This window comes from Oncorhynchus kisutch, unplaced genomic scaffold (genome assembly GCF_002021735.2).
Source record: "Oncorhynchus kisutch isolate 150728-3 unplaced genomic scaffold, Okis_V2 scaffold3811, whole genome shotgun sequence".
NCBI classification, from domain to species: Eukaryota; Metazoa; Chordata; class Actinopteri; order Salmoniformes; family Salmonidae; genus Oncorhynchus; species Oncorhynchus kisutch.
The window spans coordinates 152,139-174,844 of NW_022265756.1; the positions used below are offsets into that span (position 1 = coordinate 152,139).

The following is a 22,706-nucleotide window of genomic DNA, read 5'->3' on the forward strand; positions in this document are numbered from 1 at the left end:
GGGCAGGTTCAGTCGGTTTAGTGTTTCAAAAAAAAAAGAGGCAGGGCGTGGCCAACAAATAAGACAGAACAGAACGCCTCATACACCGTCAAAAACGCCTTTTGTACAACAACAGTAAACAGCTCCCCGGCACCGAGACCCCTTCACAGAGGGCTTCTCTCTCCCTAAAGCCCAGTTTACTAAATATGTAGCTAGGTTACACACATACCAAGGAACGCTCATTATTACCCTTATACTCACCATGTTTCGTGTTCTCAAGCTTTGACCTGCATCATTTCACAGGGTTCCCCCCCTGTGCTTCAAGAACATTTTCTATCAAAACCAAATAAAATCATGTTTTATTTATCAAATCAAATCAAATGTATTTATAAATCCCTTCGTACATCAGCCGATATCTCAAAGTGCTGTACAGAAACCCAGCCTAAAACCCCAAACAGCAAGCAATGCAGGTGTAGAAGCATACATGTATGTACATTCTGTGGAATGTGCCTCTACTGGGAATATTAAACTATAGTCGACACGTTTATTTTCATCCCTTAATTTATTCATATTCTGAATGATTCTTCTCAGAAGTTTACGTCATACATATTTTTATATTGAAGGTATTTTCAAGGTTCATTGTTAAAACTAGAACTAGTTCAGAAAGTGAGTGGCTGACCAGGGTGATACACCCGCTGACCAGGGTGATGCACCCGCTGACCAGGGTGATGCACCCGCTGACCAGGGTGATACACCCGCTGACCAGGGTGATGGAACCGCTGACCAGGGTGATACACCCGCTGACCAGGGTGATACACCCGCTGACCAGGGTGATGGAACCGCTGACCAGGGTGATGAACCCACCGACCAGGGTGATAAACCCACCGACCAGGGTGATGGAACCGCTGACCAGGGTGATAAACCCGCTGACCAGGGTGATACACCCGCTGACCTGGGTGATACACCCGCTGACCAGTGTGATACACCCGCTGACCAGGGTGATGGAACCGCTGACCAGGGTGATAAACCCGCTGACCAGGGTGATGGAACCGCTGACCAGGGTGATGAACCCACCGACCAGGGTGATAAACCCACCGACCAGGGTGATGGAACTGCTGACCGGGGTGATGGAACCGCTGACCAGGGTGACAAACCCACTGACCAGGGTGATAAACGCGCTGACCAGGGTGATAAACCCACTGACCAGGGTGATAAACCCACTGACCAGGGTGATAAACGCGCTGACCAGAGTGATGGAACCGCCGACCAGGGTGATAAACCCGCTGACCAGGGTGATGGAACTGCCGACCCGGGTGATAAACCCGCTGACCAGGGTGATAAACCCGCTGACCGGGGTGATGGAACCACTGACCAGGGTGATAAACCCGTTGACCAAGGTGATAAACCCACTGACCAGGGTGATAAACCCGCTGACCAGGGTGATAAACCCGTTGACCAAGGTGATAAACCCACTGACCAGGGTGATAAACCCACTGACCAGGGTGATAAACCCGTTGACCAAGGTGATAAACCCACTGACCAGGGTGATAAACCCACTGACCAGGGTGATAAACCCGTTGACCAAGGTGATAAACCCACTGACCAGGGTGATAAACCCGCTGACCAGGGTGATAAACCGCTGACCAGGGTGATAAACCCGCTGACCAGGGTGATAAACCCACCGACCAGGGTGATGGAACCGCTGACCAGGGTGATAAACCCACTGACCAGGGTGATGGAACCGCTGACCAGGGTGATAAACCCGCTGACCAGGGTGATAAACCTGCTGACCAGGGTGATAAACCCGCCGACCAGGGTGATAAACCCACCGACCAGGGAGATGGAACCGCTGACTCCAGGGTGATGGAACCGCTGACTCCAGGGTGATGGAACCGCTGACTCCAGGGTGATGGAACCGCTGACTCCAGGGTGATGGAACCGCTGACTCCAGGATGATGGAACCGCTGACTCCAGGGTGATGGAACCGCTGACCAGGGACCGCAGAAGTCTAGGAAGGGAGTGGACCAGGGTGATGGAACCGCCGACCAGGGTGATGGAACGGCTGACCAGGGTCTGCAGAAGTCTAGGAGGGGAGTGGACCAGGGTGATGGAACCGCTGGCCAGGGACCGCAGAAGTCTAGGAGGGGAGTGGACCAGGGTGATGGAACCGCTGACCAGGGACTGCAGAAGTCTAGGAGGGGAGTGGACCAGGGTGATGGAACCGCCGACCAGGGTGATGGAACCGCTGGCCAGGGACCGCAGAAGTCTAGGAGGGGAGTGGACCAGGGTGATGGAACCGCTGACCAGGGTGATGGAACCGCTGGCCAGGGACCGCAGAAGTCTAGGAGGGGAGTGGACCAGGGTGATGGAACCGCTGACCAGGGTCTGCAGAAGTCTAGGAGGGGAGTGGACCAGGGTGATGGAACCGCCGACCAGGGTGATGGAACTGCCGACCAGGGTGATGGAACGGCTGACCAGGGTGATGGAACGGCTGACCAGGGTCTGCAGAAGTCTAGGAGGGGAGTGGACCAGGGTGATGGAACGGCTGACCAGGGTCTGCAGAAGTCTAGGAGGGGAGTGGACCAGGGTGATGGAACGGCTGACCAGGGTCTGCAGAAGTCTAGGAGGGGAGTGGACCAGGGTGATGGAACGGCTGACCAGGGTCTGCAGAAGTCTAGGAGGGGAGTGGACCAGGGTGATGGAACGGCTGACCAGGGTCTGCAGAAGTCTAGGAGGGGAGTGGACCAGGGTGATGGAACGGCTGACCAGGGTCTGCAGAAGTCTAGGAGGGGAGTGGACCAGGGTGATGGAACGGCTGACCAGGGTCTGCAGAAGTCTAGGAGGGGAGTGGACCAGGGTGATGGAACGGCTGACCAGGGTCTGCAGAAGTCTAGGAGGGGAGTGGACCAGGGTGATGGAACCGCTGACCAGGGACTGCAGAAGTCTAGGAGGGGAGTGGACCAGGGTGATGGAACCGCCGACCAGGGTGATGGAACCGCTGGCCAGGGACCGCAGAAGTCTAGGAGGGGAGTGGACCAGGGTGATGGAACCGCCGACCAGGGTGATGGAACGGCTGACCAGGGTCTGCAGAAGTCTAGGAGGGGAGTGGACCAGGGTGATGGAACGGCTGACCAGGGTCTGCAGAAGTCTAGGAGGGGAGTGGACCAGGGTGATGGAACCGCTGGCCAGGGACCGCAGAAGTCTAGGAGGGGAGTGGACCAGGGAGGTGGAACCGCCGACCAGGGACCGCAGAAGTCTAGGAGGGGAGTGGACCAGGGTGATGGAACGGCTGACCAGGGTCTGCAGAAGTCTAGGAGGGGAGTGGACCAGGGAGATGGAACGGCTGGCCAGGGACCGCAGAAGTCTAGGAGGGGAGTGGACCAGGGAGGTCGCCATAAACCCAAAGTTACCCGACTGGCACAGACCATATTCATTTCAAAACAATCCTTCACCTCCAATACACAGAATCAGTTAATGATCCTTCACCACCAATACACAGAATCAGTTAATGATCCTTCACCACCAATACACAGAATCAGTTAATGATCCTTCACCTCCAATACACAGAATCAGTTAATGATCCTTCACCACCAATACACAGAATCAGTTAATGATCCTTCACCACCAATACACAGAATCAGTTAATGATCCTTCACCACCAATACACAGAATCAGTTAATGATCCTTCACCTCCAATACACAGAATCAGTTAATGATCCTTCACCACCAATACACAGAATAAGTTAATGATCCTTCACCTCCAATACACAGAATGTTCTGGAATGGATGCTAAGCTCAGAAACATAGAAAGAAAGGAACATTGAGAGGCGGGAGGGAGGGAGGGAGGGAGGGAGGGAGGGAGGGAGGGAGGGAGGGAGGGAGGGAGGGAGGGATGGAGGGACGGAGGGAGGGAGGGAGGGAGGGAGGGAGGGAGGGACTAGATGACTAACAGTCAAACTACTGTCGGAGCTCCTGTCCCCTCTACTAGATGACTGCTGTCCCCTCTACTAGATGACTAACAGTCAAACTACTGTCTGAGCTGCTGTCCCCTCTACTAGATGACTGCTGTCCCCTCTACTAGATGACTGCTGTCCCCTCTACTAGATGACTGCTGTCCCCTCTACTAGATGACTGCTGTCCCCTCTACTAGATGCGTCACCTCAGTGATCAGTTCTTAGTCATATTCAACAACTAGGAGGGATGGAGGGAGGGAGGGAGGGAGGGACGGAGGGAGGGAGGGAGGGACGGAGGGAGGGAGGGACGGAGTAATTTAAGCAATTCAGGCGGACAGACGGGCTCAATAATATGACACCGATAAGAGTCATGAGTCTGAAAACATCAAGGTATGCCTACCATTTCTATTTTTAAAGCCAATGCCTTCTTGCCTTTCGTCTAACAAATCAAATAGCGGAGAGGAGGAGGAGCTACTGCCTGAGCTGCTGTCCCATCTACTAGATGACTGCTGTCCCCTCTACTAGATGACGGCTGTCCCCTCTACTAGATGACTGCTGTCCCCTCTACTAGATGACTGCTGTCCCCTCTACTAGATGACTGCTGTCCCCTCTACTAGATGACTGCTGTCCCCTCTACTAGATGACTGCTGTCCCCTCTACTAGATGACTGCTGTCCCCTCTACTAGATGACTAACAGTCAACCTACTGTCTGAGCTGCTGTCCCCTCTACGAGATGACTAACAGTCAAACTACTGTCTGCTGTCCCCTCTACGAGATGACTAACAGTCAAACTACTGTCTGCTGTCCCCTCTACTAGATGACTAACAGTCAACCTACTGTCTGAGCTGCTGTCCCCTCTACTAGATGACTACTGTCCCCTCTACTAGATGACTGCTGTCCCCTCTACTAGATGACTGCTGTCCCCTCTACTAGATGACTGCTGTCCCCTCTACTAGATGACTACTGTCCCCTCTACTAGATGACTGCTGTCCCCTCTACTAGATGACTGCTGTCCCCTCTACTAGATGACTGCTGTCCCCTCTACTAGATGACTAACAGTCAAACTACTGTCTGAGCTCCTGTCCCCTCTACTAGATGACTGCTGTCCCCTCTACTAGATGACTAACAGTCAACCTACTGTCTGAGCTGCTGTCCCCTCTACTAGATGACTACTGTCCCCTCTACTAGATGACTGCTGTCCCCTCTACTAGATGACTGCTGTCCCCTCTACTAGATGACTGCTGTCCCCTCTACTAGATGACTAACAGTCAAACTACTGTCGGAGCTCCTGTCCCCTCTACTAGATGACTGCTGTCCCCTCTACTAGATGACTAACAGTCAAACTACTGTCTGAGCTGCTGTCCCCTCTACTAGATGACTGCTGTCCCCTCTACTAGATGACTGCTGTCCCCTCTACTAGATGACTGCTGTCCCCTCTACTAGATGACTAACAGTCAACCTACTGTCTGAGCTGCTGTCCCCTCTACGAGATGACTAACAGTCAAACTACTGTCTGCTGTCCCCTCTACTAGATGACTAACAGTCAACCTACTGTCTGAGCTGCTGTCCCCTCTACTAGATGACTACTGTCCCCTCTACTAGATGACTGCTGTCCCCTCTACTAGATGACTGCTGTCCCCTCTACTAGATGACTGCTGTCCCCTCTACTAGATGACTGCTGTCCCCTCTACTAGATGACTGCTGTCCCCTCTACTAGATGACTGCTGTCCCCTCTACTAGATGACTGCTGTCCCCTCTACTAGATGACTAACAGTCAAACTACTGTCTGAGCTCCTGTCCCCTCTACTAGATGACTGCTGTCCCCTCTACTAGATGACTAACAGTCAACCTACTGTCTGAGCTGCTGTCCCCTCTACTAGATGACTACTGTCCCCTCTACTAGATGACTGCTGTCCCCTCTACTAGATGACTGCTGTCCCCTCTACTAGATGACTGCTGTCCCCTCTACTAGATGACTAACAGTCAAACTACTGTCGGAGCTCCTGTCCCCTCTACTAGATGACTGCTGTCCCCTCTACTAGATGACTAACAGTCAAACTACTGTCTGAGCTGCTGTCCCCTCTACTAGATGACTGCTGTCCCCTCTACTAGATGACTGCTGTCCCCTCTACTAGATGACTGCTGTCCCCTCTACTAGATGACTGCTGTCCCCTCTACTAGATGCGTCACCTCAGTGATCAGTTCTTAGTCATATTCAACAACTGGTTAGGGTCAGGGTTGATTCAGGAGGGCTAGGGTCACCTCTAGGGTCAGGGTTGATTCAGGAGGGCTAGGGTCACCTCTAGGGTCAGGGTTGATTCAGGAGGGCTAGGGTCACCTCTAGGGTCAGGGTTGATTCAGGAGGGCTAGGGTCACCTCTAGGGTCAGGGTTGATTCAGGAGGGCTAGGGTCACCTCTAGGGTCAGGGTTGATTCAGGAGGGCTAGGGTCAGGGTTGATTCAGGAGGGCTAGGGTCACCTCTAGGGTCAGGGTTGATTCAGGAGGGCTAGGGTCACCTCTAGGGTCAGGGTTGATTCAGGAGGGCTAGGGTCACCTCTAGGGTCAGGGTTGATTCAGGAGGGCTAGGGTCAGGGTTGATTCAGGAGGGCTAGGGTCACCTCTAGGGTCAGGGTTGATTCAGGAGGGCTAGGGTCACCTCTAGGGTCAGGGTTGATTCAGGAGGGCTAGGGTCACCTCTAGGGTCAGGGTTGATTCAGGAGGGCTAGGGTCACCTCTAGGGTCAGGGTTGATTCAGGAGGGCTAGGGTCACCTCTAGGGTCAGGGTTGATTCAGGAGGGCTAGGGTCACCTCTAGGGTCAGGGTTGATTCAGGAGGGCTAGGGTCACCTCTAGGGTCAGGGTTGATTCAGGAGGGCTAGGGTCGGGGTTGATTCAGGAGGGCTAGGGTCGGGGTTGATTCAGGAGGGCTAGGGTCAGGGTTGATTCAGGAGGGCTAGGGTCACCTCTAGGGTCAGGGTTGATTCAGGAGGGCTAGGGTCAGGGTTGATTCAGGAGGGCTAGGGTCACCTCTAGGGTCAGGGTTGATTCAGGAGGGCTAGGGTCACCTCTAGGGTCAGGGTTGATTCAGGAGGGCTAGGGTCACCTCTAGGGTCAGGGTTGATTCAGGAGGGCTAGGGTCACCTCTAGGGTCAGGGTTGATTCAGGAGGGCTAGGGTCACCTCTAGGGTCAGGGTTGATTCAGGAGGGCTAGGGTCACCTCTAGGGTCAGGGTTGATTCAGGAGGGCTAGGGTCACCTCTAGGGTCAGGGTTGATTCAGGAGGGCTAGGGTCACCTCTAGGGTCAGGGTTGATTCAGGAGGGCTAGGGTCACCTCTAGGGTCAGGGTTGATTCAGGAGGGCTAGGGTCAGGGTTGATTCAGGAGGGCTAGGGTCACCTCTAGGGTCAGGGTTGATTCAGGAGGGCTAGGGTCACCTCTAGGGTCAGGGTTGATTCAGGAGGGCTAGGGTCACCTCTAGGGTCAGGGTTGATTCAGGAGGGCTAGGGTCACCTCTAGGGTCAGGGTTGATTCAGGAGGGCTAGGGTCACCTCTAGGGTCAGGGTTGATTCAGGAGGGCTAGGGTCACCTCTAGGGTCAGGGTTGATTCAGGAGGGCTAGGGTCACCTCTAGGGTCAGGGTTGATTCAGGAGGGCTAGGGTCAGGGTTGATTCAGGAGGGCTAGGGTCACCTCTAGGGTCAGGGTTGATTCAGGAGGGCTAGGGTCACCTCTAGGGTCAGGGTTGATTCAGGAGGGCTAGGGTCAGGGCTAAGGTCAGGGTTGATTCAGGAGGGCTAGGGTCACCTCTAGGGTCAGGGTTGATTCAGGAGGGCTAGGGTCACCTCTAGGGTCAGGGTTGATTCAGGAGGGCTAGGGTCACCTCTAGGGTCAGGGTTGATTCAGGAGGGCTAGGGTCACCTCTAGGGTCAGGGTTGATTCAGGAGGGCTAGGGTCAGGGTTGATTCAGGAGGGCTAGGGTCACCTCTAGGGTCAGGGTTGATTCAGGAGGGCTAGGGTCACCTCTAGGGTCAGGGTTGATTCAGGAGGGCTAGGGTCACCTCTAGGGTCAGGGTTGATTCAGGAGGGCTAGGGTCACCTCTAGGGTCAGGGTTGATTCAGGAGGGCTAGGGTCAGGGTTGATTCAGGAGGGCTAGGGTCACCTCTAGGGTCAGGGTTGATTCAGGAGGGCTAGGGTCACCTCTAGGGTCAGGGTTGATTCAGGAGGGCTAGGGTCACCTCTAGGGTCAGGGTTGATTCAGGAGGGCTAGGGTCACCTCTAGGGTCAGGGTTGATTCAGGAGGGCTAGGGTCAGGGTTGATTCAGGAGGGCTAGGGTCAGGGCTAAGGTCAATGCCAAGCAACACAGAGATGTGAAGACGAGTAGAGTGTAGTTTTGACAGATGTTTAATACAAAACATAGCAAGTCAACCGATTACAACAGTACAGCACAACATACACACATCAACTATTACCAGTAGTGTAAATAAAACCATTGGTCATTCAGGTGGCAACTTGACTTTCCTGTACCATTCAGGAGCTTCCTTATTGGTCTGGAAGAGAGAGAGAGGACATGAGTCAGTCCAGGGGTAATGTCACCTTATTTGTAATACGGCTGGTGATGCATTGAGCTTTGTATTACTCAACAATAACAAATCGGATACGGAAGTCACTAGTTTCTACCATAATAAATTGGTAGATTTGGTCCTTGGAGACGAATTCTCCACGTAATTGTCGTAACACGGCGGAGCTGAGAATACCAATATCAGCACCAACTAGATGACGAGCACCAGGAAGCTGACAGAGAGGTTGGGGAGAAATGGGTCCACTGGAGGACTGGTCTACTGGAGGACTGGTCTACTGGAGGGTTGGTCTACTGGGGGGTTGGTCTACTGGGGGGTTGGTCTACTGGAGGACTGGTCTACTGGGGGGTTGGTCTACTGGAGGACTGGTCTACTAGAGGACTGGTCTACTGGATGACTGGTCTACTGGAGGGTTGGTCTACTGGAGGACTGGTCTACTGGAGGACTGGTCTACTGGAGGACTGGTCTACTGGAGGACTGGTCTACTGGAAGACTGGTCTACTGGAGGGTTGGTCTACTGGAGGGTTGGTCTACTGGAGGGTTGGTCTACTGGAAGACTGGTCTACTGGAGGACTGGTCTACTGGATGACTGGTCTACTGGAGGGTTGGTCTACTGGAGGACTGGTCTACTGGAGGACTGGTCTACTGGAGGACTGGTCTACTGGAGGACTGGTCTACTGGAAGACTGGTCTACTGGAGGGTTGGTCTACTGGAGGGTTGGTCTACTGGAGGGTTGGTCTACTGGAAGACTGGTCTACTGGAGGGTTGGTCTACTGGAGGACTGGTCTACTGGAGGGATGGTCTACTGGAAGACTGGTCTACTGGAGGGTTGGTCTACCGGAGGACTGGTCTACTGGAGGGTTGGTCTACTGGAGGACTGGTCTACTGGAGGGTTGGTCTACTGGAAGACTGGTCTACTGGAGGGTTCGTCTACTGGAAGACTGGTCTACTGGAGGGTTGGTCTACCGGAGGATTGGTCTACCGGAGGATTGGTCTACTGGAGGACTGGTCTACTGGAGGATTGGTCTACCGGAGGATTGGTCTACAGGAGGACTGGTCTACTGGAGGACTGGTCTACTGGAGGTGTTGGTGAGGAGATGGATGTTAACAATCACAAATAGCACCCAAAATGTTGCCCAAATGGCCCCCTATATAGGGCCTTGGTCTAAAGTAGTGCACTATATAGGGAATAGGGTTCTATAGGGCTCTGCAGTGTTAATCTGTGTGGGTGTGTACAGTATCTGTGTGGGTGTGTACAGTATCTGTGTGGGTGTGTACATGGGTGTGTACAGTATCTGTGTGGGTGTGTACAGTATCTGTGTGGGTGTGTACATGGGTGTGTACAGTATCTGTGTGGGTGTGTACAGTATCTGTGTGGGAGTGTACAGTATCTGTGTGGGTGTGCGTGTGAAGGGTTATCACTCACGAACACGGTGGGTTTGGGTCTGTGTCTGTGAGGGTTCTGCTCATCCTCCTCTGTGGTTCTGCTGAGGTTTTTGGGTCTGCTGAAGGCCATCCCCTCCCCAGCCCCGTCAGGATCCAGGAATGGCTCAGTCTTTCTGGACCTCATACTGAGCAGAACCTGCTTCATCACAGATAACTCCTAGAGAGGACAGAGGGGGAGGGGTCAGTCTTTCTGGACCTCATACTGAGCAGAACCTGCTTCATCACAGATAACTCCTAGAGAGGACAGAGGGGGGAGGGATCAGTCTTTAGAGAGGACAGAGGGGGGAGGGGTCAGTCTTTAGAGAGGACAGAGGGGGGAGGGGTCAGTCTTTAGAGAGGACAGAGGGGGGAGGGGTCAGTCTTTAGAGAGGACAGAGGACAGAGGGGTCAGTCTTTAGAGAGGACAGAGGGGGGAGGGGTCAGTCTTTAGAGAGGACAGAGGGGGAGGGGTCAGTCTTTAGAGAGGACAGAGGGGGAGGGGTCAGTCTTTCTGGACCTCATACTGAACAGAACCTGATTCATCACAGATAACTCCTAGAGAGGACAGATGGGGAAGGGATTACAATAGACAATAGGAGACCAGATTACAATAGACAATAGGAGACCAGATTACAATAGACAATAGGAGACCAGATTACAATAGACAATAGGAGACCAGATTACAATAGACAGTATGAGACCAGATTACAATAAACAATAGGAGAGTCTACATGACAGGAGACCAGATTACAATAGGAGACCAGATTACAATAGACAATAGGAGAGTCTACAGGACAGGAGACCAGATTACAATAGACAATAGGAGACCAGATTACAATAGACAATAGGAGAGTCTGGAGAGAGACAGCAAACCAGAATACAATAGACAATAGAAGACCAGATTACAATAGAGATTACAATAGGATTACAATAGGTAATAGGCAAGTCTACATCACAGCAAACCAGATTACAATAGAGATTACAATAGGATTACAATAGGAGACCAGATTACAATAGAGATTACAATCGGAGACCAGATTACAATAGACAATAGGGGAGTCTACAGGACAGGAGACCAGATTACAATAGACAATATAGGAGACCAGATTACAATAGACAATAGGAGAGTCTACATGACAGGAGACCAGATTACAATAGACAATAGGGGAGTCTACAGGACAGGAGACCAGATTACAATAGACAATATAGGAGACCAGATTACAATAGACAATAGGAGAGTCTACATGACAGGAGACCAGATTACAATAGACAATATAGGAGACCAGATTACAATAGACAATAGGAGAGTCTACATGACAGGAGACCAGATTACAATAGACAATATAGGAGACCAGATTACAATAGACAATAGGAGAGTCTACATGACAGAAGGCCAGATTACAATAGACAATAGGAGACCAGATTACAATAGACAATAGGAGACTAGATTACAATAGACAATAGAGAGTCTACAGTGTAGTGACTACTAGCTAGTTGGTTACAGAGCAGTGTGGTGACTAGTAGCTAGTTAGTTACAGAGCAGTGTGGTGACTAGTAGCTAGTTGGTTACAGAGCAGTGTGGTGACTAGTTGGTTACAGAGCAGTGTGGTGGCTAGTAACTAGTTAGTTACAGAGCAGTGTGGTGACTAGTAGCTAGATGGTTACAGAGCAGTGTGGTGACTAGTAGCTAGTTGGTTACAGAGCAGTGTGGTGACTAGTAGCTAGTTGGTTACAGAGCAGTGTGGTAACTAGTACCTAGTTGGTTACAGAGCAGTGTGGTAACTAGTACCTAGTTGGTTACAGAGCAGTGTGGTGACTAGTTGGTTACAGAGAAGTGTGGTGGCTAGTAGCTAGTTGGATATAGAGTAGTTTTTTAGTTAGTTGGCTAGTAGCTAGTTGGTTACAGAGCAGTGTTTTAGCTAGTTAGTTACAGAGCAGTGTTGTAGCTAGTAGCTAGTTGGTTACAGAGCAGTGTTTTAGTTAGTGGTTAGTAGCTAGTTGGTTACAGAGCAGTGTTTTAGCTAGTTAGTTACAGAGCAGTGTTGTAGCTAGTAGCTAGTTGGTTACAGAGCAGTGTTTTAGCTAGTAGCTAGTTGGTTACAGAGCAGTGTTTTAGCTAGTTAGTTACAGAGCGGTGTTTTAGCTAGTTGGCTAGTTGGTTACAGAGCAGTGTTTTAGCTAGTTGGCTAGTTGGTTACAGAGCAGTGTTTTAGCTAGTTGGTTACAGAGCAGTGTTTTAGCTAGTAGCTAGTTAGTTACAGAGCAGTATTGTAGCTAGTAGCTAGTTGGTTACAGAGCCGTGTTGTAGCTAGTAGCTAGTTGGTTACAGAGCCGTGTTTTAGCTAGTAGCTAGTTGGTTACAGAACAGTGTTTTAGCTAGTAGCTAGTTGGTTACAGAGCAGTGTTTTAGCTAGTTGGTTACAGAGCAGTGTTTTAGCTAGTTGGTTACAGAGCAGTGTTTTAGCTAGTTGGCTAGTTGGTTACAGAGCAATGTTTTAGCTAGTAGCTAGTTGGTTACAGAGCAGTGTTTTAGCTAGTAGCTAGTTGGTTACAGAGCAGTGTTTTAGCTAGTAACTAGTTGGTTACAGAGCAGTTTTGTAGCTAGTTGGTTACAGAGCAGTGTCTAGTTGGTTACAGAGCAGTGTTTTAGCTAGTAGCTAGTTGGTTACAGAGCAGTGTTTTAGCTAGTAGCTAGTTGGTTACAGAGCAGTGTTTTAGCTAGTAGCTAGTTAGTGGCTAGTAGCTAGTTGGTTACAGAGCAGTGTTGTAGCTAGTTGGTTACAGAGCAGTGTTTTAGCTAGTAGCTAGTTGGTTACAGAGCAGTGTTTTAGCTAGTTAGTTACAGAGTGGTGTTTTAGCTAGTAGTTAGTTGGTTACAGAGCAGTGTTTTAGCTAGTAGCTAGTTGGTTACAGAGCAGTGTTTTAGCTTGTTAGTTACAGAGTAGTGTTTTAGCTAGTAGCTAGTTGGTTACAGAGCAGTGTTTTAGCTAGTTAGTTACAGAGCAGTGTTTTAGCTAGTAGCTAGTTGGTTACAGAGCAGTGTTTTAGTTAGTGGCTAGTTGGTTACAGAGCAGTGTTTTAGCTAGTAGCTAGTTGGTTACAGAGCAGTGTTGTAGCTAGTTGGCTACAGAGCAGTGTTGTAGCTAGTTGGCTACAGAGCAGTGTTTCAGGAAAGTTGTGGCTCCGGGTCGGTTGGCTACAGAGCAGTGTTTTAGGAACGTTGTGGCTCTGGCTCGGTTGGCTACAGAGCCGTCAGGAACGTTGTGACTCCGGGTCGGTTGGCTACAGAGCCGTCAGCAACGTTGTGGCTCCGGGTCGGTTGGCTACAGAGCCGTCAGGAACGTTGTGGCTCCGGGTCGGTTGGTTACAGAGCCGTCAGGAACGTTGTGGCTCCGGGTCGGTTGGCTACAGAGCCGTCAGGAACGTTGTGGCTCCGGGTCGGTTGGCTACAGAGCCGTCAGGAACGTTGTGGCTCCGGGTCGGTTGGTTACAGAGCCGTCAGGAACGTTGTGGCTCCGGGTCGGTATCAGCCCTCTATTTCTCGCCATGTGGACACATGCCCTGGCTGTCCCTCTGGCATTTCAAACAGCCAGGCCCTCTCTAATACGCCAGGCCTAATATGAGGAGCAGCTGTCTGCCAGGCCTGAGGGGTACATACTTGATGCCAGTGGGCCAGTGGTAGAATGCTGCGGTTGTGAATAGCGAAGCAGAACATTTCTTGAATCAAGTTCCGTTATCAGCTCTGCGTCTGCGCTGAAATGGAAGGATATGATACGAGAGGCGTCTTGTCAGCATGTCTTATGGGGGGAAACTCGATGGAGGTCGAAAACAATCTGTGTCGTTCTGATGAACTGTGGACGTTTTTATTTTGTCAATTCAAGTGAGAGCAATTACAATTTAAATTCACTCCGAATTGACCCTACGATGGGATTGATATTTGAGATATCAACATAATGTGATACTTTAGTTACTGTACATCATTAGGCAGTAGGCTGTACACTGAGCGGACAAAACATTAAGAACACCTGCCCTTTCCGTGACATACCAGGTGAAAGCTATGATCCCTTACTGATGCCACTTGTTAAACCCACTCCCACTAAGGATGTTTAATCCTTCAGACACGTGGAACATGGACTGTGTGTGTCTGCCGTTCAGAGGGAAAGACGAAGGACTGAAGCAGTAAGGACTGTGTGTGTCTGCCATTCAGAGGGAAAGACGAAGGACTGAAGTAGTAAGGACTGTGTGTGTCTGCCATTCAGAGGGAAAGACGAAGGACTGAAGTAGTAAGGACTGTGTGTGTCTGCCATTCAGAGGGAAAGACGAAGGACTGAAGTAGTAAGGACTGTGTGTGTCTGCCGTTCAGAGGGAAAGACGAAGGACTGAAGTAGTAAGGACTGTGTGTGTCTGCCGTTCAGAGGGAAAGACGAAGGACTGAAGTACTGTTGAACAGGGTTTCGGCAGTAGACGCCAGGCACTGTGTAGTCTAGTGCATTAGACGCCCGGCACTGTGTAGTCTAGTGCAGTAGAGTGTAGTATAACAGTAGACGCCAGGCACTGTGTAGTCTAGTGCAGTAGAGTGTAGTATAACAGTAGACGCCCGGCACTGTGTAGTCTAGTGCAGTAGAGTGTAGTATAACAGTAGACGCCAGGAACTGTGTAGTCTAGTGCAGTAGACGCCAGGCACTGTGTAGTCTAGTGCATTAGAGTGTAGTATAACATTAGACGCCAGGCACTGTGTAGTCTAGTGCAGTAGAGTGTAGTATAACAGTAGACGCCAGGCACTGTGTAGTCTAGTGCAGTAGAGTGTAGTATAACAGTAGACGCCAGGCACTGTGTAGTCTAGTGCAGTAGAGTGTAGTATAACAGTAGAAGCCCGGCAATGTGTAGTCTAGTGCAGTAGAGTGTAGTATAACAGTAGATGCCAGGAACTGTGTAGTCTAGTGCAGTAGACGCCAGGCACTGTGTAGTCTAGTGCATTAGAGTGTAGTATAACAGTAGACGCCAGGCACTGTGTAGTCTAGTGCAGTAGAGTGTAGTATAACAGTAGACGCCAGGCACTGTGTAGTCTAGTGCAGTAGAGTGTAGTATAACAGTAGACGCCAGGCACTGTGTAGTCTAGTGCAGTAGAGTGTAGTATAACAGTAGACGCCAGGCACTGTGTAGTCTAGTGCAGTAGACGCCAGGCACTGTGTAGTCTAGTGCATTAGAGTGTAGTATAACAGTAGACGCCAGGCACTGTGTAGTCTAGTGCAGTAGAGTGTAGTATAACAGTAGACGCCAGGCACTGTGTAGTCTAGTGCAGTAGAGTGTAGTATAACAGTAGACGCCAGGCACTGTGTAGTCTAGTGCAGTAGACGCCAGGCACTGTGTAGTCTAGTGCAGTAGACTCCAGGCACTGTGTAGTCTAGTGCATTAGAGTGTAGTATAACAGTAGACGCCAGGCACTGTGTAATCTAGTGCAGTAGAGTGTAGTATAACAGTAGACGCCAGGCACTGTGTAGTCTAGTGCAGTAGACGCCAGGCACTGTGTAGTCTAGTGCAGTAGACGCCAGGAACTGTGTAGTCTAGTGCAGTAGAGTGTAGTATAACAGTAGACGCCAGGCACTGTGTAGTCTAGTGCATTAGACGCCCGGCACTGTGTAGTCTAGTGCATTAGAGTGTAGTATAACAGTAGATGCCAGGCACTGTGTAGTGTAGTGCATTAGAATGTAGTATAACAGTAGACGCCAGGCACTGTGTAGTCTAGTGCAGTAGAGTGTAGTATAACAGTAGACGCCAGGCACTGTGTAGTCTAGTGCAGTAGAGTGTAGTATAACAGTAGACGCCAGGCACTGTGTAGTCTAGTGCAGTAGACGCCAGGAACTGTGTAGTCTAGTGCAGTAGAGTGTAGTATAACAGTAGACGCCAGGAACTGTGTAGTCTAGTGCAGTAGAGTGTAGTATAACAGTAGACGCCAGGCACTGTGTAGTCTAGTGCAGTAGAGTGTAGTATAACAGTAGACGCCAGGCACTGTGTAGTCTAGTGCAGTAGAGTGTAGTATAACAGTAGAAGCCCGGCACTGTGTAGTCTAGTGCAGTAGAGTGTAGTATAACAGTAGACGCCAGGAACTGTGTAGTCTAGTGCAGTAGACGCCAGGCACTGTGTAGTCTAGTGCATTAGAGTGTAGTATAACAGTAGACGCCAGGCACTGTGTAGTCTAGTGCAGTAGAGTGTAGTATAACAGTAGACGCCAGGCACTGTGTAGTCTAGTGCAGTAGAGTGTAGTATAACAGTAGACGCCAGGCACTGTGTAGTCTAGTGCAGTAGAGTGTAGTATAACAGTAGACGCCAGGCACTGTGTAGTCTAGTGCAGTAGACGCCAGGCACTGTGTAGTCTAGTGCAGTAGACTCCAGGCACTGTGTAGTCTAGTGCATTAGAGTGTAGTATAACAGTAGACGCCAGGCACTGTGTAGTCTAGTGCAGTAGAGTGTAGTATAACAGTAGACGCCAGGCACTGTGTAGTCTAGTGCAGTAGACGCCAGGCACTGTGTAGTCTAGTGCAGTAGACGCCAGGAACTGTGTAGTCTAGTGCAGTAGAGTGTAGTATAACAGTAGACGCCAGGCACTGTGTAGTCTAGTGCATTAGACGCCCGGCACTGTGTAGTCTAGTGCATTAGAGTGTAGTATAACAGTAGATGCCAGGCACTGTGTAGTGTAGTGCATTAGAATGTAGTATAACAGTAGACGCCAGGCACTGTGTAGTCTAGTGCAGTAGAGTGTAGTATAACAGTAGACGCCAGGCACTGTGTAGTCTAGTGCAGTAGACGCCAGGAACTGTGTAGTCTAGTGCAGTAGAGTGTAGTATAACAGTAGACGCCAGGAACTGTGTAGTCTAGTGCAGTAGAGTGTAGTATAACAGTAGACGCCAGGCACTGTGTAGTCTAGTGCAGTAGAGTGTAGTCTAGTGCAGTAGACGCCAGGAACTGTGTAGTCTAGTGCAGTAGAGTGTAGTCTAGTGCAGTAGACGCCAGGAACTGTGTAGTCTAGTGCAGTAGAGTGTAGTATAACAGTAGACGCCAGGCACTGTGTAGTCTAGTGCAGTAGACGCCAGGAACTGTGTAGTCTAGTGCAGTAGAGTGTAGTCTAGTGCAGTAGACGCCAGGCACTGTGTAGTCTAGTGCAGTAGAGTGTAGTCTAGTGCAGTAGACGCCAGGAACTGTGTAGTCTAGTGCAGTAGAGTGTAGTATAACAGTAGACGCCAGGCACTGTGTAGTCTAGTGCAGTAGACGCCAGGAACTGTGTAGTCTAGTGCAGTAGGGGGGGGGTCAACATTAGAGAGGTGTTGTTATACTCAGTGTATAGTAGGATGTACAGGGGGGGGTCAACATTAGAGAGGTGTTGTTATACTCAGTGTATAGTAGGATGTACGGGTGGGGGTCAACATTAGAGAGGTGTTGTTATACTCAGTGTATAGTAGGATGTACAGGGGGGGTCAACATTAGAGAGGTGTTGTTATACTCAGTGTATAGTAGGATGTACAGGGGGGGGGGTCAACATTAGAGAGGTGTTGTTATACTCAGTGTATAGTAGGATGTACAGGGGGGGTCAACATTAGAGAGGTGTTGTTATACTCAGTGTATAGTAGGATGTACGGGGGGGGGTCAACATTAGAGAGGTGTTGTTATACTCAGTGTATAGTAGGATGTACAGGGGGGGTCAACATTAGAGAGGTGTTGTTATACTCAGTGTATAGTGGGATGTACAGGGGGGGGGGGTCAACATTAGAGAGGTGTTGTTATACTCAGTGTATGGTAGGATGTACAGGGGGGGTCAACATTAGAGAGGTGTTGTTATACTCAGTGTATAGTAGGATGTACAGGGGGGGTCAACATTAGAGAGGTGTTGTTATACTCAGTGTATAGTAGGATGTACAGGGGGGGTCAACATTAGAGAGGTGTTGTTATACTCAGTGTATAGTGGGATGTACAGGGGAGGGGTCAACATTAGAGAGGTGTTGTTATACTCAGTGTATAGTAGGATGTACAGGGGGGGGGTCAACATTAGAGAGGTGTTGTTATACTCAGTGTATAGTAGGATGTACAGGGGGGGGGTCAACATTAGAGAGGTGTTGTTATACTCAGTGTATAGTAGGATGTACAGGGGGGGTCAACATTAGAGAGGTGTTGTTATACTCAGTGTATAGTAGGATGTACAGGGGGGGGTAAACATTAGAGAGGTGTTGTTATACTCAGTGTATAGGTAGGATGTACAGGGGGGGGGGTCAACATTAGAGAGGTGTTGTTATACTCAGTGTATAGTAGGATGTACAGGGGGGGGTCAACATTAGAGAGGTGTTGTTATACTCAGTGTATAGTAGGATGTACAGGGGGGGGTCAACATTAGAGAGGTGTTGTTATACTCAGTGTATAGTAGGATGTACAGGGGGGGTCAACATTAGAGAGGTGTTGTTATACTCAGTGTATAGTAGGATGTACAGGGGAGGGGTCAACATTAGAGAGGTGTTGTTATACTCAGTGTATAGTAGGATGTACAGGGGGGGTCAACATTAGAGAGGTGTTGTTATACTCAGTGTATAGTAGGATGTACAGGGGGGGTCAACATTAGAGAGGTGTTGTTATACTCAGTGTATAGTAGGATGTACAGGGGGTCAACATTAGAGAGGTGTTGTTATACTCAGTGTATAGTGGGATGTACAGGGGAGGGGTCAACATTAGAGAGGTGTTGTTATACTCAGTGTATAGTAGGATGTACAGGGGAGGGGTCAACATTAGAGAGGTGTTGTTATACTCAGTGTATAGTAGGATGTACAGGGGGGGGTCAACAGTAGAGAGGTGTTGTTATACTCAGTGTATAGTAGGATGTACAGGGGGGGTCAACATTAGAGAGGTGTTGTTATACTCAGTGTATAGTAGGATGTACAGGGGGGTCAACATTAGAGAGGTGTTGTTATACTCAGTGTATAGTAGGATGTACAGGGGGGGTCAACATTAGAGAGGTGTTGTTATACTCAGTGTATAGTGGGATGTACAGGGGGGGTCAACATTAGAGAGGTGTTGTTATACTCAGTGTATAGTAGGGTGTACAGGGGGGGTCAACATTAGAGAGCTGTTGTTATACTCAGTGTATAGTAGGATGTACAGGGGGGGGGTCAACATTAGAGAGGTGTTGTTATACTCAGTGTATGGTAGGATGTACAGGGGGGGTCAACATTAGAGAGGTGTTGTTATACTCAGTGTATAGTAGGATGTACAGGGGGGGGTCAACATTAGAGAGGTGTTGTTATACTCAGTGTATAGTAGGATGTACAGGGGGGGGGTCAACATTAGAGAGGTGTTGTTATACTCAGTGTATAGTAGGGTGTACAGGGGGGGGGTCAACATTAGAGAGGTGTTGTTATACTCAGTGTATAGTAGGATGTACAGGGGGGGTCAACATTAGAGAGGTGTTGTTATACTCAGTGTATAGTAGGGTGTACAGGGGGGGGTCAACATTAGAGAGGTGTTGTTATACTCAGTGTATAGTAGGATGTACAGGGGGGTCAACATTAGAGAGGTGTTGTTATACTCAGTGTATAGTAGGATGTACAGGGGGGGTCAACATTAGAGAGGTGTTGTTATACTCAGTGTATAGTAGGATGTACAGGGGGGGGTCAACATTAGAGAGGTGTTGTTATACTCAGTGTATAGTAGGATGTACAGGGGGGGGGTCAACATTAGAGAGGTGTTGTTATACTCAGTGTATAGTAGGATGTACAGGGGGGGGTCAACATTAGAGAGGTGTTGTTATACTCAGTGTATAGTAGGATGTACAGGGGGGGGGTCAACATTAGAGAGGTGTTGTTATACTCAGTGTATAGTAGGATGTACAGGGGGGGTCAACATTAGAGAGGTGTTGTTATACTCAGTGTATAGTAGGATGTACAGGGGGGGTCAACATTAGAGAGGTGTTGTTATACTCAGTGTATAGTAGGATGTACAGGGGGGGGGTCAACATTAGAGAGGTGTTGTTATACTCAGTGTATAGTGGAAGGGCCTGGGAACCACGAGGCAGAATGAACCAGTTTGTCTGTTCAATTATATAATATATATATTATTAATTAACTAAACTAATTAATTATAACACATGACTTTATTATTGTGATTCTACAAACAAGCCTCTCTCTCTGCACTGTACAGTGTGATTCTACAAACAAGCCTCTCTCTCTGCACTGTACAGTGTGATTCTACAAACAAGCCTCTCTCTCTGCACTGTACAGTGTGATTCTACAAACAAGCCTCTCTCTCTGCACTGTACAGTGTGATTCTACAAACAGGCCTCTCTCTCTGCACTGTACAGTGTGATTCTACAAACAAGCCTCTCTCTCTGCACTGTACAGTGTGATTCTACAAACAAGCCTCTCTCTCTGCACTGTACAGTGTGATTCTACAAACAAGCCTCTCTCTCTGTACTGTACAGTGTGATTCTACAAACAAGCCTCTCTCTCTGTACTGTACAGTGTGATTCTACAAACAAGCCTCTCTCTCTGTACTGTACAGTGTGATTCTACAAACAAGCCTCTCTCTCTGTACTGTACAGTGTGATTCTACAAACAAGCCTCTCTCTCTGTACTGTACAGTGTGATTCTACAAACAAGCCTCTCTCTCTGTACTGTACAGTGTGATTCTACAAACAAGCCTCTCTCTCTGTACTGTACAGTGTGATTCTACAAACAAGCCTCTCTCTCTGCACTGTACAGTGTGATTCTACAAACAAGCCTCTCTCTCTGTACTGTACAGTGTGATTCTACAAACAAGCCTCTCTCGCTGTACTGTACAGTGTGATTCTACAAACAAGCCTCTCTCTCTGCACTGTACAGTGTGATTCTACAAACAAGCCTCTCTCTCTGTACTGTACAGTGTGATTCTACAAACACGCCTCTCTCTCTGTACTGTACAGTGTGATTCTACAAACAGGCCTCTCTCTCTGCACTGTACAGTGTGATTCTACAAACAGGCCTCTCTCTCTGTACTGTACAGTGTGATTCTACAAACAAGCCTCTCTCTCTGCACTGTACAGTGTGATTCTACAAACAAGCCTCTCTCTCTGCACTGTACAGTGTGATTCTACAAACAGGCCTCTCTCTCTGCACTGTACAGTGTGATTCTACAAACAAGCCTCTCTCTCTGCACTGTACAGTGTGATTCTACAAACAAGCCTCTCTCTCTCTGCACTGTACAGTGTGATTCTACAAACAAGCCTCTCTCTCTGCACTGTACAGTGTGATTCTACAAACAGGCCTCTCTCTCTCTGCACTGTACAGTGTGATTCTACAAACAGGCCTCTCTCTCTGCACTGTACAGTGTGATTCTACAAACAGGCCTCTCTCTCTGTACTGTACAGTGTGATTCTACAAACAAGCCTCTCTCTCTGCACTGTACAGTGTGATTCTACAAACAAGCCTCTCTCTCTGCACTGTACAGTGTGATTCTACAAACAGGCCTCTCTCTCTCTGCACTGTACAGTGTGATTCTACAAACAAGCCTCTCTCTCTGCACTGTACAGTGTGATTCTACAAACAGGCCTCTCTCTCTGTACTGTACAGTGTGATTCTACAAACAAGCCTCTCTCTCTGTACTGTACAGTGTGATTCTACAAACAAGCCTCTCTCTCTGTACTGTACAGTGTGATTCTACAAACAAGCCTCTCTCTCTCTGTACTGTACAGTGTGATTCTACAAACAAGCCTCTCTCTCTGCACTGTACAGTGTGATTCTACAAACAAGCCTCTCTCTCTGCACTGTACAGTGTGATTCTACAAACAAGCCTCTCTCTCTGCACTGTACAGTGTGATTCTACAAACAAGCCTCTCTCTCTCTGCACTGTACAGTGTGATTCTACAAACAAGCCTCTCTCTCTGTACTGTACAGTGTGATTCTACAAACAAGCCTCTCTCTCTGCACTGTACAGTGTGATTCTACAAACAGGCCTCTCTCTCTCTGCACTGTACAGTGTGATTCTACAAAACAAGCCTCTCTCTCTGTACTGTACAGTGTGATTCTACAAACAAGCCTCTCTCTCTCTGCACTGTACAGTGTGATTCTACAAACAAGCCTCTCTCTCTCTGCACTGTACAGTGTGATTCTACAAACAAGCCTCTCTCTCTCTGTACTGTACAGTGTGATTCTACAAACAAGCCTCTCTCTCTCTGTACTGTACAGTGTGATTCTACAAACAAGCCTCTCTCTCTCTGCACTGTACAGTGTGATTCTACAAACAAGCCTCTCTCTCTCTGCACTGTACAGTGTGATTCTACAAACAAGCCTCTCTCTCTCTCTGCACTGTACAGTGTGATTCTACAAACAAGCCTCTCTCTCTGCACTGTACAGTGTGATTCTACAAACAAGCCTCTCTCTCTCTGCACTGTACAGTGTGATTCTACAAACAAGCCTCTCTCTCTCTGTACTGTACAGTGTGATTCTACAAACAAGCCTCTCTCTCTCTGTACTGTACAGTGTGATTCTACAAACAAGCCTCTCTCTCTCTGCACTGTACAGTGTGATTCTACAAACAAGCCTCTCTCTCTCTGCACTGTACAGTGTGATTCTACAAACAAGCCTCTCTCTCTCTGCACTGTACAGTGTGATTCTACAAACAAGCCTCTCTCTCTGCACTGTACAGTGTGATTCTACAAACAAGCCTCTCTCTCTGTACTGTACAGTGTGATTCTACAAACAAGCCTCTCTCTCTGTACTGTACAGTGTGATTCTACAAACAGGCCTCTCTCTCTGTACTGTA

The 22,706-nt window shown here is 49.0% G+C and overlaps 1 protein-coding gene across 3 annotated transcripts in view; it reads right to left on the minus strand.

The window, feature by feature from the left end:
• Window positions 1–8,313: 8,313 nt before the first annotated feature.
• The window catches only part of LOC109885859 (progesterone-induced-blocking factor 1), a 65,881-nt gene continuing 51,488 nt past the window's right edge, over window positions 8,314–22,706 (minus strand). For 2 of the 3 annotated variants that reach the window (XM_031821014.1, XM_031821013.1), the window contains 2 exons: window positions 9,934–10,110; window positions 8,314–8,477 (listed from right to left, as the gene is read on the minus strand). In XM_031821014.1, coding sequence (XP_031676874.1) covers window positions 8,424–8,477; window positions 9,934–10,110 — 231 coding nt within the window. In that variant the 3' untranslated portion in view covers window positions 8,314–8,423. Of the gene's footprint in view, window positions 8,478–9,933; window positions 10,111–10,365; window positions 10,488–22,706 lie in introns of those variants that run through there. The other variant, XM_031821015.1, reaches the window with a different exon arrangement.